General features: G+C 41.5%; 1 protein-coding gene across 5 annotated transcripts in view; it reads right to left on the reverse strand.

The window, feature by feature from the left end:
* The window catches only part of LOC135542073 (calcium-dependent secretion activator 1), a 186,757-nt gene that overhangs the window by 142,890 nt on the left and 24,761 nt on the right, over positions 1 to 19,106 (reverse strand). For all 5 annotated transcript variants that reach the window (XM_064968710.1, XM_064968708.1, XM_064968709.1 and 2 more), the window contains exons 2-3: positions 2,566 to 2,679; positions 312 to 644 (exon numbers count right to left, since the gene is read on the reverse strand). In XM_064968710.1, the coding sequence (XP_064824782.1) occupies positions 312 to 644; positions 2,566 to 2,679 (447 nt within the window). The remainder of the gene's footprint in view (positions 1 to 311; positions 645 to 2,565; positions 2,680 to 19,106) is intronic.

A 19,106-nucleotide genomic window follows, 5' to 3' on the forward strand; every position in this document is an offset into this window, starting at 1 on the left:
CACACTAAACACTGTGCTTTTCTGTGACAGGTGCCTATTCATCTAATAACCCTGGAAGTTGGATGGATTTTCCAGGGGTTTAAAGTAAGGCTGATTTCACAGCACACTTTTACCATTTCAACCCATTGGAATTTAATGGGAAGCAAGCTTCAAATCAAAGCCTCAAAAAGGTGTTAAAAGTTGACACTGCACCTCAAGTCACCTCTCAGACATAGAGAAAGGAGTGAAATGGAGAAATCTCCATCAGTGAAAAAGTGTTAGTGTTAAGACAAATGTCGGGTAAAGGACATGAGATGAAGCTCTTATCTCACCTGACAGGCGTTGTAGAGGAGCTGGTGCTCAAACTTCTTGATGCCCAGGATGGACTGGAACATCTCGTAGAGCTGGTCCTTACTGAGGATGAGCTCTGAGGCTGCACTGGCTGTCATCCGCTGCTGGTGCTTCCTGGGGTCATCCTCTCCGCGGTAGATTGTGTCAAACTTGGCCATCCAGGAGCTGAGCACTGTCTCCTTACTTAGGCCGTCGATCTCCGGCAGGCTACGGACACGCTTCTCAATGTGCTTCTTGAAGACCTCCCGCGAGTCACTGGCCGAGCAGCCTCCACTCTGGACCATCCGGGACACACGGTCACTCTTCAGGAATATCTGTGGTCACGGTTAAGAGCATAGAGGGGGGATTAAGCACGTGGTTCAAGTATTAAAAAGGCAGAAAGAACATACAGGAAGAACATACAGTTTGGTTGTGAGTTTGGGATGAATTGTATTTGAACTCAATTTCTGAATTGGAAATTGCCCATTATTTTCTGTGAGACATTCTCCCCTGCATCTGCGTAAAGAAGCCGTGGTGGCAGCCTGACACGTCTATGCTTCTGGAGGGAAGTGAAACGTCTAAAGTACTGCTTCTCTCTTTGAGGATTTGCTGCAGCTCGGCAGCTTTCTGTCTTCATGATGAAGGTGCAGAGGAAAATAAATGATAGTAGTTTCAATTAAATCTGGCATTGTTGTGCTTATCTGTTCAATCCCAAACTGCACATTTATTTTCCCACAATTCTCACGAAGCAATTTTTCCATGCCAAAGGGTGTGGGTTAGAGAAAGAGAAATGTGTCTGGCTGACTCAGATGTTAGCACTCTCTCTACCATGCAGCATCCTTATGGTTCACGGCGACAGGCTCCCTGTTCCCAATCAGTGCCTAACACAGGGTGAAGACTGAGGGCCATCGCCTCTGAGGCTGGATGGACATACAGATACACAGACATGTATCATCCACTTGCAACTTTTCTGAAACAGCAGCAGTGCTCTCAGTGTGCCAAAAAGAAGGGAACAATGCACAAATGGGAGTGTTGAAAATAAAACTGCTGATATAGAAAATAAAATTGAAATGTTGGCGGCTATAATTTTTTGTCTTAATTTAGCTTAATCCTAAATTCTGCCAAGGAAGAGCACCCCAGGTCTCCTCCAGGCTCTAAGGCAGGTGGGGATGTGGGGAGTGTGTAAGCATCCAGAACACAGTCAGTAAGAGCATTGGGCTTTAATTGAATTGGAAAACCAGCTTTAGCTGGGTTTTGAGTAATGAAGCATTTCAATTCACTAATTTAGGCTTATTGAAGTGTTGTATCAATTAATTCTGCAGGCAGAGTAAATCTCATTCACTTTTGTCTCATTTTCTGTAACGGTTTGGAAGCTTTGAGACAGTGTTTCAAACCTCGTTCTTCTGTGATTTCAGAGTTGTCAAGGCAGACATATTGAACGGGATGGATAGTCATACTCTCTTGTATTTATTTTTTTGTACTTTTCACCCCTTTTTCTCCCCAATTTCATGTTATCCAATTGGTAGTTACAGTTATGGCCCATCGCTGCAACTCTTGTAGAGACTCGGGAGAGGCGAAGGTCGGGAGCCATGCGACCACTGAAACACGACACTGCCAAGCCGCACTGCTTCTTGACACACTGCTCGCTTAACCCGGAAGCCAGCCACACCAATGTGTCGGAGGAAACACTATACAACTAGCGACCGAAGCCAGAGTGAATGCGCCCGGCCCACCACAAGGAGTCGCTAGAGTGCGTTGGGACAAGGACATCCCGGCCGGCCAAACCCTCCACCTAACCCGGGCGCCACTCGGGAGGCCCCGGATAGGAATACTCAAAGCTACTTTTCTGGAGCACAAGATGTCCATGGATTCAGCTTAGCACCTCACATAGCCTTTGTCTGAACTATTAATATTTTAGAGGCCTATTTGGGGAAGTCCAATTCATTTGAATCTGTCAGATGCAGGAGGAAAACATTAATAAGACTGCCTGAGGGAAGCAGCTGTCTGTGTGATCCACATCATTTACCAGACCAAAGGTCTCCTCAAACATCCAGACGATTTGGTTCGTCTGCAGAGGACTATTTAAAACTGCAGAAAAATCATTGGTGAATACAAATCAACAGGTAAAACACAATCCAAATACTTAAACATACTGTATTCCCCCCCCCCACACACACACACACACACACACACACACACACACACACACACACACACACACACACACACAGACAGACAGAGAGAGTAGGGCCTCACATCATAGTAGCTCTGGACTGCATTGATGAAGGCCTCGTCTGCCACTATCTGGGTGTCACCACTGAGGAAAGCCTGGAAACGCTCCTTCACTGTCTGTAACTGCTGCTTACTGATCTGAGAGAGGAGACAGACAGACAGAGACAGACAGACAGACAGACAGACAGACAGACAGACAGACAGACAGACAGACAGACAGACAGACAGACAGACAGACAGACAGACAGACAGACAGACAGACAGACAGACAGACAGACAGACAGTCAATATAGGGGGAAACAACAGAGTAATAGGAATCATGGTAACATTAAGTTAGCTCACAGGTTTCATATTACTTCACTTCAAACATTTATTGTCAGTCCCCTTATAAAATGAATAAGTTTATATCAATGTTGAATATACAGTAAAAAATAAATAAAAAGTTGTCTTTCTTCACTTAACACAACTCCTCTTTTTGGATCCTCTTTGCATGCATAGATCTTTCTTCTTCAGTGCTAAATTGAAACTGCCCTGCGCAGCCTCAGTCCCAGCACTCATATCTCAGTCCTCCCGTTACCAATTACAAATTTCCTGGTTCTATCTCATGCCATTTTTAACATCCGGTTTGTTCCACCAATTCGGTGCTTTTTAAGATGTGTAACTTTGTAAGAAAAAAAACTTCAGATTTTACCAAATGGTTACATTCTGTCATAAAGGGCACATAGGCAACTTAATAAAAAACATATTTTCCATATCAAGAAGGTAAATAAATAAAAATCATACTATAGTAAATGCCTGTTAAGTGCCAAATAAAGTAGCAGGGTTGACAATTGCATCTTAAATCAAACAAAAATCCCCTTGTAACAGTGGAAATGGAAGCACATTTCTAGTCTGTCCAGATGTAGGTAACAGGGTTGACGTGTTATGCCCGACCCCCTTAGGTTTCTACCACAAAACACCAGAATATTGCCAAAATGAGTAGAACCAGCTCACCAGCTTTAACACTATGATTTGACTATTAGATGTTTATTTTCAAAAATGTTTATAAAGGAATAGTTTCACCACGTTAAAATGAGGTTTCAGTTCACTTAACATTGTCGAACTTAATTACAATAAGGGACAGGGTTTTTTTTTTACCTTAAAAGGAATCACTAATAACATAAATAAGTGGTGGAAAAAGTAGCCAATTGTCATACTTGGGTAAAAGTAAAGATACACTAATAGAAAATGACTCAAGTAAAAGTGAGTCACCCAGTAAAATACTGCTCGAGTAAGAGTCTAAAATGATTTTGTTTTAAATATACTTATGTATCAAAAGTAATTTGCAATTGCTAAAATATATTTAAGTATCAAAAGTAAAAGTATAAATAATTTCCTTATATTAAGCAAACCAGATGTGGCCATTTTATTTTTATTTACGGACAGCCAGGAGGACACTCAGACATCATTTACAAAACGAAGCGTGTCTGTAGTGAGTCCGCCAGATCAGAGGCAGTAGGGAAGACCAGGGATGTTCACTTGATAAGTGCATGAATTTGACCATTTTCCTGTCCTGCTAAGCATTCAAAATGTAAATAGTACTTTTGGGTGTCAGGGAAAATGTATGCCGAAAAAAGTACATCATTTTCTTTTGGAATGTAGTGAAGTAAAAGTTGTAAAAAATATAAATAGTAAAGTAAGGTACAGATACCCACCAAAAATACTTAAGTAGTACTTTAAGTATTTTTTGTTATATACTTTACACCACTGCATCAAATAAATATTAATCTTCAGAAATGTCTTTGTCAAAGCAACAAAATAACTAGGGCTTTACAATCATCGTGAAAACCTGGGAGACATTTGGGGGTTAAAATCATCCTGTGTCATAGGATTTCAAATGCAGAATCTTGCCACATTAGCAAGTGTTTATTCATATAAAAAAAATAGGATTTATTGAATTCTCCATGTGGTCTATATTGAAGGGCACTTAATTGAACAGGCTTTTAAAATGCAATATTGCTGCACAATTTCTACTTGAAATATCAAAAGGGATGCAAAGGTTACTCATTTCATGGAACGATCCATCCACATCTTTATTTGTAAACTTCACAGTGCTTTTAAGACAAAAGAAATACCACATTAATTCTGGATTTACAGCCCTCGCCAACATTTTAAAAACTGGGGTCTCTTAACTGACGGTAACAATGAAGAGGTTTTTTGCATAAAAATGTATTAGTGGTGCAATCGCTGTATGGAAACAACCTATTATCCCACGGCAACAGGACTGATATATAGTCTATAAATAAATGATTGGGCATTAAAGATGTTTAAATATAGATAGGAAATGAGTTTGGACTGATGTTGCCACAGTAATACTGTGCAAGTCACTTGTGCAAATGTACACTCAGCGGACAGTTTATTAGTTACACCACCCCGTTCATGAAAATGGTTCATTCCTACAGACAAACAGTGAGTCATGTGAACGTGGCTTGCTATATAAAGCAGGCAGACAGGCATAGAGGTATACAGTTACTGTTAGATTGAACATTAGAATGGGCAAAACGAGTGACCTAAGCGACTATGAGTGTGGCATGATCGTTGGTGCCAGGCACGCCAGTTCCAGTATCTCAGAAACGGCTGGCCTCCTGAGCTTATCACACACGACAGTGTCTAGGGTTTACCAAGAAGGGTGCGACAAACAAAAAACATCCAGTCAGCAGCAGTCCTTTGGGCAAAAACAGCTCATTGATGAGAGGTCCAAGGACCGTTCATGGCAAGAATCTTGCAAGCTAACAGACAGGCCACAAACAAGCAAATAACAGTGCAGTACAACAGGGAGTGCATAACGGCATTGGGGAACACACAACTCGTCGGTCGGTGTCACGGATGGGCTAAAGAAGCAGACGACCACATCGGGTTCCACTCCTATTAGCTAAAAACAAGAAGAAGTGGCTCCAGTGAGAAAGCGATCACCAACACTGAACAACTGAGGAGTGGAAAAACATCACCTGGTCTGATGAATCCCGGTTACTGTTGCGTCATGCTGATGGGAGTCAGGATTTGGCGTAAGCAGCATGAGTCCATGGCACCATCCTGCCTGTTGTCAACGGTACAGGCCGGTGGCGGTGGTGTAATGGTGTGTGGAGCATTTTCCTGGCACACGTTAGGTCCTTTGATACCAATTGAGCAACGTTTCCATACCCAAAATAATTCAGGCTGTTCTGGAGTCAAATGGGGGGTCTGAACAGGTACTAGATGGGTGTACCTAATAAACTGGCCAGTCTCTCTCCATCCCAAGCTAAACACACAGGCTGGTAGAAGCAGAGATAGACAAGAGAGCAGGTCTAACTGGGAGGATAGAGAAAGTGATGCAGCATAGACGAGGTGACACGATGCAGTACAGCCATAATGAAACTTTTAGGTCCTATCTAGGAATGTGATGTTGACTGAGGATAATCACCCAAACGACATCCATCATTTATCAAAGTCTTTACCACACAGTCGCAACATGTTTAGAGGAAGAGAGGCGAGGGTAGCCAACCGTTCTGTCATCATTTTGGCAAGGAACAAGATACTGTAACTCATTCAAATGTATTATCAATGCTCCCTTCATGTGGTCTCTCTCCTTTGTCCTCTACACAAGACAAAGAAACAGGCAATAAGTAGAGCAGATTGGCCCCGCCCCGATCAGAAATAATGAGGGAGCAGTGTGTCTCGGTTTCTCTTCTGTCCATGACACTAATGTCTAAAGCCACGCCCACCAACCCACCCCTGGACCTCCTCCCCCATCTGTCCCCTCCCACAGCTGTCCCAAGTTACTTTTACCGTGGTCACCATATCACAGGCAACTCCAGTGATTACCCTTGATGGGGTCAAGTTTCAGAGTTCAACATGACCTTTCCACTACTAGCCTCTCTGCCGAGGGCTATACTAAAACCCTGAAATGAGGGTGATGATTAAAAAGTACTCTGTACAGTAGCCATCCTCATTTATCCACCATCCAACATGTAGAGAATCTCAACAGTTTTCTGAGATCCAGTGAGCTCTACTCACACACTCCAAATAAAACCTATTATCAATATGAGTTCAGATTTAGATAAGCTACCAAAGAAAGGGTTAAAGTTAGCTTATATAAATATATGTAGCCTCAGAAACAAAGTTAATGAGATGAGTAATTTGCTAATCTTAGATAATATTAATATATTAGCAATTTCTGAGACTTACTTAGACAGCACCGTTGAGACAGGAATGTCTGCAGGGGAGGTGTTACTGAATATATTCAGAGGGATATTCCTGTAAAGGTCAGAGAGGATCTCATGACAAATTAAGTGGAGGTCGTCTACCATAGTGCCATTCACTTTATCACAGGTGACAGTTTTAATACTCACCACTGTATCCTCTATTAAAAGGTTGGCTGGTACTCAATAAAGTCCTGTAGATCCCTTCATTACCCTTTTATGTTTACAAAGCTCTACTACACAAGCTACCAACTTATAAAATGTTTTTGCTGAAGTATAAAAGAATGCGCTACCAAACCCGCTCGCAGGGTTGGTTAACTCTTGAGGTCCCTCTGGTCTTAACCAATTCTCCTTTTGTCACACCCTGATCTGTTTCAGCTGTCTTTGTGCTTGTCTCCACCCCCTCCAGATGTCACCAGTCTTCTTAATTTTCCCCAGTGTATTTATACCTGTGTTCTATGTTTGTCTGTTGCCAGTTTGTTTTGTTTTGTCAAGCTGTTAAGGGAATTTTTATCAATGATGACTAATTATGTATACATTTCAATCAGGACTGACGAGTCCAAATGCTGTTATGTTACTGTACATGTATGAATTTTCTCTCTTGCTCCCAGTATTGAATATAATGTAGTCAAGAGTTTGGAACAATGACGGTCTGTTCCTTGGTACAAAATAATGAACTATCTCCAGATGGCAGGGACGGACTATCTCCCGACTGTCTAGAATGCTTATCTACACTGACTGACCTTGGCTCTAGGCGATGAGGGAAGGCTTGAGAACTATAGGGCCTTTCTACCAGTGTCAAGAAGAGACGGAACATTTAGAAAACGCTGACGTCATTTTCCGTTTATAACCTGTGGTAAAATGTGTATGAACTCAGTACTCTCTTGAATTAAAGGCTGTTACTTGACTTAAGACCAGGGCTCTGTCCATTCTTATAAAATAAGGGTCTTACAAACCCTTATGCATTGACAGAGTGTTTAATTTTGATTGGGAATTAAAACAGAGGAATTAAATTCCTTCAACACAAGCCTACCAGTGTTTTTCTCCGCGCTCCTTTCTGTCTCTAGTTTCTGTTTTCCAGCTTTTCCATTTTTTGACCATTCTGCCTTGCTTGATGCTGAGCCTGTCTGTCATTCTGTACCTTGTCACACCACCCTGGATTTCTGACCTATGAGTACCTTTCGGACTCTGCTCTGGACTACTGACCTCTGCATGACCTTGACATGTTGCTTGCCTGCCCCCCTGTTTTTGTAATACACTTTTGTTACCTCAAAACTTTCTGGGTCTTCTCCTGAGCCTTGACACCTTTAGTTTTATTGCCCCCCATTGCTGTATTAACCTGCAAAATTCCTTGCGTCTTGATTCTTTGGTGCCACTAGGGCCATTCAGGACTCTGGTGTTAAATTAATTAATTGAGGATTGTAGTTATTTTGATTAATTGTAAATGGTTTAATTGTTGAAATTGTAATATTGTAAACCTAGTAGTTTATTTGTATCTTTATTCTTCTTATTTTATTTGGAATGTTAATTTTCTTTGACTGTGATAATGTGGGCACTCAGGGCACCATTGCGAATGAGACCATGGTCTCAATTGGGCTTCCATGAATAAAAGTTTTAAAAATAAGTGCTGTGGTTGCAGGTTCACATGCCTCATCGGAAGCCTCTTCTTTTAGGGTAATGCTATAGGCCACCAAGTACAAACTGTCAGTATCTGGAGTATATGTGTCTGATGTTAGATACTAATAGAGAAACCTTTTCTTGGTGACCTGAACATTGACTGGTTATCATCTAGTTCTCCTCTCAAGAGAAAGCTTCTTACTGTGATTAATGCCTGTAACATAGTGTTGGATCTGTGACATCCACTTGTATTGATCATATCTTCACTAATAGACATTTTATGGTTCAAAGAAATTATGCAAAAAAAGTGTCAAACAAGTCAGGCTGCTCAGCTGATTGGTTGACTTACTGTCAATTGAGACATTTTGTGACTAAACTTAATTTAAAAAAAACTAATGATATTATCAAAACAAGATAATTTACATAAAAACTATGGAAAAATACTTGAACACCTTAAAATATATTATGGGCAAAACATTTTTTCTTATCTCCATCGTTCATTGAAGTTGATGGGTCATTTATAACAAAATCTTTTGATATAGCTAATAAGTTCAATGAAATTACAACATTGAACAGTGAACAATCATCTTTGTGTATTGAAGATCTAAAGATCTAATCATGAAAGAGAAGGATTGCTGTATTGAATTTGGTCAAGTTTGTGTGGAAGAGGTGGAAAAAATGGTTATCCATCAATAAAGATAAGCCACCAGGTAAAGACAACCTTGATGGGAAACTATTGTGAATGGCAGCAGACTATGTTACCACCCCTATTTGCATTGTATTTAACCAAAGCCTAAAGGAGTCTGTGTGTCCACAGGTGTGGAAGGAAGCTAAAGTAATTCCACTATCTAAAATTAGTAAAGCACTCTTTGTTGGCTCGAACAGCTGCTGCCTGTTCTTAGTAAACTGATGGAGCAAATTGTGACTTTGACACATGCGCCGAATACAATGCTATTTTTCAAAGAACAAGTTAACTACGGACTTTCAGCATGCATATAAGAAAGGCCACTAAATTTGTACTGCACTGACTCAGATGTCTGATGATTGACTAAAATAAATGGATAACAAGATGATAGTTGGAGCTGTATTATTACATTTCAGTGTAGCATTTGATGTTACTGATCATAATTTGTATGGCTTTATATCACCTGCCATCACATGGTTGGAGAGTTACTTATCCAATAGAACCCAGAGAGTGTTCTTCAATGGAAGCTTCTCTAACATCAGATATGTACAGTGTGGTATCCCTCAGGGCAGTTGCCTTGGACTGTTACTCTTCTCAATATCTACAAATTATTTGTCACTTGTCTTAAAATAAGATAATATGAATATGTTTGCTGATGATTTCACACTCTACACATCAGCACCTATAACCAGTGAGCTCACTGAAACTCTTAGCAAGGAGTTACAGTCAGTGTCAGAAGGGTTAATTAACAATAAACTGGTCTTAAATACATTTAAAAACAAAAGTATTGTAATTGGTTCAGAGCATTCTCTTAGGCCTAAGCCTCAACTGGAGTTGTACTTTGTCATGTATTTGTACATTTATGTGGACCCCAGGAAGAGTAGCTGCTGCATGTGCAGTAGCTAATGGGGATTCTAATAAACTAAACGAAACACCCATCATCAGCTGTGGATCCTCACCCTTCCCAAACCCATTCACCTCTCTGCCAAGTACTGATAAATAGCCCATATTTGGATGATAAAGATGTCTCAGCAGACCAGCTGGGCCACAGGGTTTAATGAAGACTGAACGCCAGCCAACCTCTCACCTCCAGATGCCTGTCGCAATCAGACCCATATAGTTTATCAGACAGTGGAGCAGACACAGAGTAGACAGCATGTCTGGGGTGAACTACAGTATCACATACTCTCCTGGCACAATATACAGTCACAGAAGGTGTGACCGAAGCAGCACAACAGAGAACTTCAAAATAACTCATCAACCCATCCATCCATCCTGGAACACTCTCGCTTCCTCTCACACCTCTAACCTGTCCTCATCCCTCTACTCTCTCCTCCACTTACACTCTGGTGTGAGTGAACGGAGGATGATCAGTAGCCATTCGTTTTATAGACCCACGGTGAGGCTACAGTAAAGACCAGATATTGGTAGTACGGCCTCAGTTGATCCTGTACTGTCCTTTCGCTTCATTCTCTCTACCTATATGCACCTGACTGTGGGTTAAATTATTTGTAGCACCAGTAATCCCTAAAAAAATGCTTAATCCACTCTAGCTCTGCTCTCAACACACAAAGGAGAGCTGGAGGCTAAGCTGTATACCAGAAAATATCAACACTTACACACTGACAATAAAATAAGCACATTCTACATCTATACTGTGATAAAACACAGCCCCCCATGCCGATGTGTGAAACATGGTGAGAGGCAGTAAACAATATGTCCAGCGTATTATTACTTCCATATTACACTGGTTTAAGAAAAAGGCAGACACACATACAAATGTAACATGACTGCTGCTACGCAAATAATCTATAGTCCAGCTGCTAAATTCTAGGAATCATCCACTCCATTAAGAGGAATCAGGGGAAATATGTCCTACCAGGGCTTGGGCTTGGGGTAGGTGTCGGGGGGAGGGGCAGATGTGCATTCGGGTTTCGGAGTTGATGTGAAATAGTTGTCCAAACACACTTTAATCAATTCAGATCCTTGACTCCTGACTCCAAACCCCACAGATATCAGAGGACTGAATTTGGCAGAATCTGAGGGCAAGTATTTTTCTCCATATCCCCTTCACCTATATAGTGCTTTCAGATCCAGGTTTACTATGGGAATTGTGGGTGTATTTGGAACATAGGTAATCGTGACCCTCCTGGATCAAGTGTACACTACAAAGATAACATGTCATTGTTTTCTCTTAGAGAAATCTCATTCACTCACAACAAGAGTGGGCGAGAATAGGCGCTATAATGGTCTGTGTGTCTAAAGTTTCCATACTGCACGGTCCCTCTCAAGAGTGAATTCCCGCAGGAATCGCATGTGCTTAATGAAGCATTAAATTGTATTGGTTGACATTGGAATCCATCAACCTTGGGCCTACATTTACTAAACGCTTGCACCCGTGCAATGTTCACTACTCCCATTTTCAGAGTGGAGTAAAAGACAAAACGAAGCTAAAGACATTGAACAGTCTTTATTTCTTTATTTAAGTCAGTGACCTCGAATTAAATTAACTGCAAAGTCAGTACAAGAAATCAGGCACATGCCTGTGTGTAAATATTTGTAATATTTTTAAGATTGGCACTTTGTACAAAAATAGATGGGTGTGTCTGTGTAATATTCTCTTCCTCCTAAGACAGTGAGGGAAAACCCTTGGGGTTCCCTATAGATGCCTATCAGACTGTGAGGCTGGCCAGCCATGGCAGCAGTCCAGAAACTACACACACCAACACACTAATACCAGGGAATTACTAAGGAAAATGTCAGTGTTCTGACTGGAGTTTGGCACACTGCGTCAGTTTTTACACATGCCTCTTCTGCCAGCCATTTATTAATGAACAGACACAGAGCAAACAGGCACACTCCAAACATTAGATGACCAGGAAGAGAACACTCCATATTCCAAACCCTTGGGTACAGTATATATGTGCATGGGATCATGTTGCTATTTGACATTTGACGCTGTGTTCTCACCTTTAGATTAATAGCAAAGTCATAATTCCCCAAACCTTTTATATAACAGGATAAAGAAATGTAGTCATCTCCCTTCCCAAAGTGTATAAGCAACTCAGAGAGTTTCGACTGTGTTCCACTTACAAATAAACACCAGTGGTTCAACAAGGTAACTTAGTCTCTTCTCATTAACTAAAGTCCTCTCCCATGTTTTACTGTCCACTACAATCCATTCATGAAGCAGCACCATTGGCCCTAAGCCCCCAAGCCAGCTAACATCAGGCTGAGGGTTTATGTAATGCACCACTTTAATGGCATGAATCTAATCATCTCTGGCACAGGATGGAATATTCCCTTGAATGATTGTTTTACTGAGCCAGCTGGTCACAACCAGCACTGACTCCTGAAAAGGCTCTTTACAGGTTCACGGTGCAAATATGACATTATGTGTGTGTATAGTACTCTCATCAATGTAATGTAGGATGTATTATGGATGTTTTGTACAGACATGAACTGTATATTGTACATACTTAAATGCGGATTAAGTCATGTTTTTTCAGTGTGTGTGTGTGTGTTTGTTTGTGTTCATAAGAGTTTAAGCATGGTCTGTATGTCTGTGCCTGGCACGTGCCTTGTATCACTTAAGTGAGCATGTCCTGTGTATGTATTATTGTTCATCTAACGTTACAGTACATTTCCTCCCATCATTAGCACCCCGAGCGTGGCCAGAAGACAATGCTCACAGACCCAGAAGCCCACTGGGCCAGCATGTGTGTGGGTTGTGACTGACGGACCCCCACTGAAACAGAGTCCCCATTAGTTGTGTGTGCGTATGTGTGCATATGTGTGTGTGCGCGCATGCATACGAGCATAGTGTGTGTGTGTGTGTGTCTGAGGTACAATCCTCTTTTAATGTCTCCGGGAGCCGGGCTGTGTTTACTCCCACACAGAGGGCTCTGTATGGGGGTGGACACATGACAAAGAGTCCTGGTCCTCTAGGAAACTGGACCAATGCTGATAATTCCCTAGGCTGTCATTTAAGAAGTTAGTCTCTATTTCTCTCCCTATCACAGCTTTTCAGAGTTCTTTTACCCTGGGCCCGGTTTCCCAAAAGTCTCTTAAGGTTAAGTTAATCATTAGAATAAGATCCTATGGTTCTAAGATTAATTTAGCCTTAAGATGCCTTTTGGGAAACAGGGCCCTGGTCTCTCTGATCATCATTGCCACATCTTGATGTCTCTGTTGCCTACAGAACTACATTTGGTACCCAAACAGGCTCCAGCTTACAATATTTTAAGTGCATGCATTTTCACATTACCTCACAAACAAGGATATACACTACAGGGTGCAATTCCTTATAATACAGCTGAAGTCGGAAGTTTACATAAGCTTAGGTTGGAGTCATTAAAACTCGTTTTTCAACCACAAATTTATTGTAAACAAACTATAGTTTTGGCAAGTTGGTTAGGACATCTACTTTGTGCATGACACAAGTAATTTTTCCAACAATTGTTAACAGACAGATTATTTCACTTATAATTAACGGTATCACAAATCCGGTGGGTCAGAAGTTTACATACACTAAGTTGACTGTGCCTTTAAACAGCTTGGACAATTCCATAAAATGAGGTCATGGCTTTAGAGGCTTCTGATAGGCTAATTGACATAATTTGAGTCAGTTGGAGGTGTATCTGTGGATGTATTTCAAGGCCAACCTTCAAACTCAGTGCCTCTTTGCTTGACATCATGGGAAAATCAAAAGAAATCAGCCAAGACCTTAGAAAAAAATCTGGTTCATCCTTGGGAGCAATTTCCAACGCCTGAAGGTGCCACATTCATCTGTACAAACAATAGTACGCAAGTATAAACACCATGGGACCAAGCAGCCATCATACCGCTCAGGAAGGAGACGCGTTCTGTCTCCTAGAGATGGTGCAAATCAATCCCAGAACAACAGCAAAGGACCTTGTGAAGATGCTGGAGGAAACAAAAGTATCTATATCCACAGTAAAACGAGTCCTATATCAACATAACCTGAAAGGCCGCTCAGTAGGGAAGAAGAAACTGTTCCAAAACCGCCATTAAAATGCCAGACTACGGTTTGCAACTGCACATGGGGACAAAGATCGTATTTGTTGGAGAAATGTCCTCTGGTCTGATGAAACAAAAATAGAATTGTTTGGCCATAATGACCATCGTTATGTTTGGAGGAAAAAGGGGGAGGGCTGCAAGCCGAAGAACACATTACAACCGTGAAGCACGGGGGTGGCAGCATCTGGTTGTGGGGGTTCTATGCTGCAGGAGGGACTGGAGCACATCACAAAATAGATGGCTTAATGAGGAAATAAGAATTTGTTCTTAACTGACTTGCCTAGTTAAATAAAGCTAAAATAAATAAATAAATGTGGCTGTATTGAAGCCACATCTCAAGACATCAGTCGGGAAGTTAAAGCTTGGTCGCAAATGGGTCTTCCAAATGGGCAATGACCCCAAGCATACTTCCAAAGTTGTGGAAAAACTTTGGAAGTATGTGGAAAAGTGGCCATCACAAAGCCCTGACCTCAATCCTATAGAAAATTTGTGGGCAGAACTGAAAAAGCGTGTGTGAGCAAGGAGGCCTACAAACCTGACTCGGTTACATCAGCTCTGTGAGGAGGAATGGGCCAAAATTCACCCAATTTATTGTGGGACGCTTGTGGAAGGCTACCCAAAATGTTTAACCCAAGTTAAACAATTTAAAGGCAATCCTACCAAATACTAATTGAGTGTATGTAAACTTCTGACCCACTGGGAATGTGGAAAGAAATAAAAGTGAAAATAAGTAATTCTCTCTACTTTTATTCTGATATTTCACATTCTTAAAATAAGTTGGTGATCCTAATTTACCTAAAACAGGGAATTTGTACTAGGATTAAATGTCAGGAAACCAGACTTCCCAAAAACTTGACCAAGAAAAAAATACATAAAATCTATCAAATTATTTGTCTTTCGTCTCTGTGTTTCATAATTTTCCTTCAATTCGTAAGAGGTTGAATGTATCTCATCGGAGAAAGCATCTCTGCGAATAAAACAGCATCCCTCTGTCTCTGTATGTTTAGGCCATCTATGTGATGCTGTCTGATCATAAAGAGTATGACATTGTTGCAGCCTTGAAGGCAAGGGAAGCCAGCGAGCATTTGTCCTCCCTTGATAAAAAAAATAAAAAATAATAATAGCCAATCAGTGTTGAGCTTAACTGAGTGAGCTTAACTGTGAATGGTCCTGGTGCACCAAAAAAAAGTGCCTAGGGAAGCAAGTTTGGATTTGTCTTCACTCCAATCACATCACATTGAGAGCATACGTCATTGACAAAAACAACTTGAATTGCTGCATCTTGATGTGTTGTTGTCCTCCAGTGGCTGGCTAATTAGCTAGCTAAAATTATAAAATGTGGAAGGCTAATGTTAATTAGCTAACATTGCCCATGAAAGGAAGTTAGGCTAGTGAGCAAGCACTTAATCCAGGTAGCCTAGGACAACAAAAAATAAAAGTGTGTACTGTATGACAGTACATGCAATATTACATTACATGCCATATGCTTTGTGGTCTTCACCAGACAGAGGTTGCTCTACGGTTTTGTAATGAAACAAAGGTGTGGTTGAATATATTCTGCCACTGTGATATCTTATTGTCTCTGCCTTAGGCCAATATATCACTGTGTCAAGGCATTTGAACTAACAGGTTATAGAGCAAACAAAGCAATTATCACAAAACTTTGGTTGTAATATGGATGTTTTTTCTGGCTTGGCTTCACCAGTGATTTTACCCACACACCACTACTGGAGAGAGGAGAAAGCAGTGGACATGTCAACTTAGGGCCTGGTGTTAGTGGAGGCCATCTATACCTGCCATCTGTGAGCTACAAAAACATAACTCAGTCACGAGTGTTCACGCTGCAACATACTTCACCTATCATATATGACGCTGTTTCTGCAGCCACTATTGCTACCCACTGGGAGAACTGGGACATGGAAAGGAGGGAGATGATGGATGATGGATGATGTAGCCCAGGGCTGCCCAACCCACTTCGTGGAGATCTACTGTCCTGTGGGTTTTCGGTCCAACCCTAATTTAGCGTATCTGATTCAGCTAGTTAAGGTCTTGTTGAGCAGCTAATTAGTAGAATCAGGTGTGTTAAATGAGGGTTGGACTGAAAACCCACAGGACAGTAGATCTCCAGGAAGAGGGTTGGGCAGCCCTGATGTAGCCTCTATGTTTTTATTTATTTATTTTATTTCACCTTTATTTAACCAGGTAGGCTAGTTGAGAACAAGTTCTAATTTGCAACTGCGACCTGGCCAAGATAACGCAAAGCAGTGTGACACAGACAACAACACATGTTCCGCTCTTCCGTCATACAGCAGATACCAAGCCTGTTGATAGATCTCTCTCTCTCTCTCTCTGGGCAACGCTAATTAGTGTTTTTCGGCAGTTGGTGAGGTCTGAAATAGCTCTGAATCATTCAAAGGGGGTCGGCCATTGCAAATCAAGGAACATATCTCCCTAATCACCATCAGGGAAAAAGCCATCACCATTCCAGCTTCCAATGGAGTGTATTTAATGTGTGACAACTGAGCATATTGGTCAGGAAAACAGTCTCAGAGAAGAGAGAGGGCACCAGGAGGGCAACCATATCTCTCTCTCTTTCGTTGTCCACACATCACGCTCTCTCCTCTCCTCTTACATAGAGGGCAGGGCACAAAGACAGGCTCTCCCCGGCAGTTGCATAATGTCCGTAAGACATCAAATGGATGTGTAATCCCAGATTACTGACAGCCAACAAAGGAGCGCAAGTGCTCATCTGTGCACGTGCACACCCACCCACACACACACACACAGGCCTGCACATAAAAGCTGAGGTACGTGAATGCTCAGCAACATCATGTGGCTTTATTAAGGGGCATGCACGAACACAAGCACAAAAGAAGGGAAGAAACAAACACAGACATGTCTAATCCCCTATTCTCTCTCCTATTTTCTTTTACTCTTGCCTTTTTGAAAGGAAGCTGCCATTTTAAAATGAATATTTGCCACAAATAAAATAAATCATTCATAAAATAGTTTTCTATTGTAGAGGTTATAGGTTCGGAGCTTTCGGTCATGTGGCAGTGCCGCTCCTTTAGAGTGATCCCACTGGATACACCGCATAATATCAACCTGGATAATTGGCTCATATTTGGTTGAGACGTTGATCAACGATCACCAACTCCTAAATACCGCCAAAAGTTAGTTGAGTTTCCAATGTGCTATCACTATGCTTTCAACCATTTAAAACCACAGCAAAGTTGAAATGGGAATACAATGTCAGATATATTTGATTTAAACAACCGTTTAATGTGTTATCACTGTGCTTCATCTAATAGAAGAAGCAAATGAGCTGGATTGCAGTTGAGATAATATTTAAAGTACATGGTGCAAGTGATCAATGCCATTTGAGATGCAGTGCATATTATTACAGCAATTGTGAAGATCTCCACAGACCTGCAACAACCTATGCATGCTATCTTGAACAATATTTTATACAATGTTTGTCTATGTTGAAATTTGGTCAACATGGTGACATGGTGCTGTGGTTGAAATTTAACCCACCTGGAAAAGTTTATGTGGACTTTTTTCAAATCCTATGTATTTTCCACATAGATTCCATGTCACAATAAGTTGATTACATTGAAACAACGTTGATTCAACCAGTTCGTGCCCAGTCGGATGGTTCCACCCCCCAAAAAAATCAGAGCAGACTTGGTTTCGGCGAGAAACATTAGATTGGTTTATTGTAGCTTAGCCCTCTAAAGGGGGCACTTGTAAAAAACATTATTGTTCTTCCCTTTTTTTAAATATATTTTTTTACCCCTTTTTCGTGCTATCCAATTGGTAGTTACAGTCTTGTCTCATCACTGCAACTCCAGTACGGACTCAGGAGAGGCAAGGGTCGAGAGCCATGCATCCCTCGAAACACATCCCAAACAAGCAGCACTGCTTCTTGACACAATGCCCACTTAACCAGGAAGCCAGCCGCACCAATGTGTCGGAGGAAACACTTGTGCACCTGGCAACCGTGTCAGAGTGCACTGCACCCGGCCAGTCACAGGAGTCATTAGTGTGCGATGGGACAAGGACATTCCTGCAGGCCAAACCCTCCCCTAACTCGGACGACGCTGGGCCAATTGTGCGCCGCCCCATGGGTCTCCCGGTCATAGCCGGCTGCGGCAGAGCCTGGACTCGAATCCAGAATATCTAGTGGCACGGCTATAGCACTGCGATGCTAGATCACGGATCTAATGAGATAAGAAAATCAAGGATTCCACATCTTAGTTTTAGCCAATCCAGTCTGATTAATGATTACTTTGAGGTAGAGACTGGGAGGCAGGAAGGATAAATCATGAAAGTAGTATTGTAACGGTGCTCCAGCACCCACAGCGGCACTCTCCTCACAGCTCTCTCCCTCCAAAGTGCTTTGGGCCAGTGGGGAATCCATCTATGGTTCATTACCAGTGTGCCACTGGCTCACTCCCAGGTCCAACCCAGCTCTACCTTGGCCATTTGTAACTACTATCGACAGGTTCTGTGAATGGAGGCTTTTACCTCTCAGCCAAAATTTGGATAATGTCCCAAAAATGGGATTGCCCACATAAAACAGCTCTGGCCACTTCCACAATTGTAATCCACTTATAAAGCGAGACATTGAAGTGTGGAAACATAAGAAACTCCTTCACAGATAGATTAAACACCACCTACAGAAAACATACCCTTTTAAAATGGTATTCAAGAATACCAACAACATAGAGAATGGAATAGTATGACACATACATTAATAGTAGTTCAATAGTGTTTAAGAATACTAAAACACAGCTTGATGTCTGGTACCGCTGAGCTCGTGGTGGGGGTTAGACTGATAGCATGTGCATTTGGTCTTTGTACTAATTGACATGCTCATTCTCTGGGTGTCTCAGGCAGCACACCATTACAACTGTAATTGATCAGGCTTTGTGGTTGTGTTCACAGTGACTCAATGCACTGATTAGTCTTATTAATATATGTTTGTGTACAGTACCAGTCAA

Source organism: Oncorhynchus masou, chromosome 6 (assembly GCF_036934945.1).
Source record: "Oncorhynchus masou masou isolate Uvic2021 chromosome 6, UVic_Omas_1.1, whole genome shotgun sequence".
Taxonomy (NCBI): Eukaryota; Metazoa; Chordata; class Actinopteri; order Salmoniformes; family Salmonidae; genus Oncorhynchus; species Oncorhynchus masou.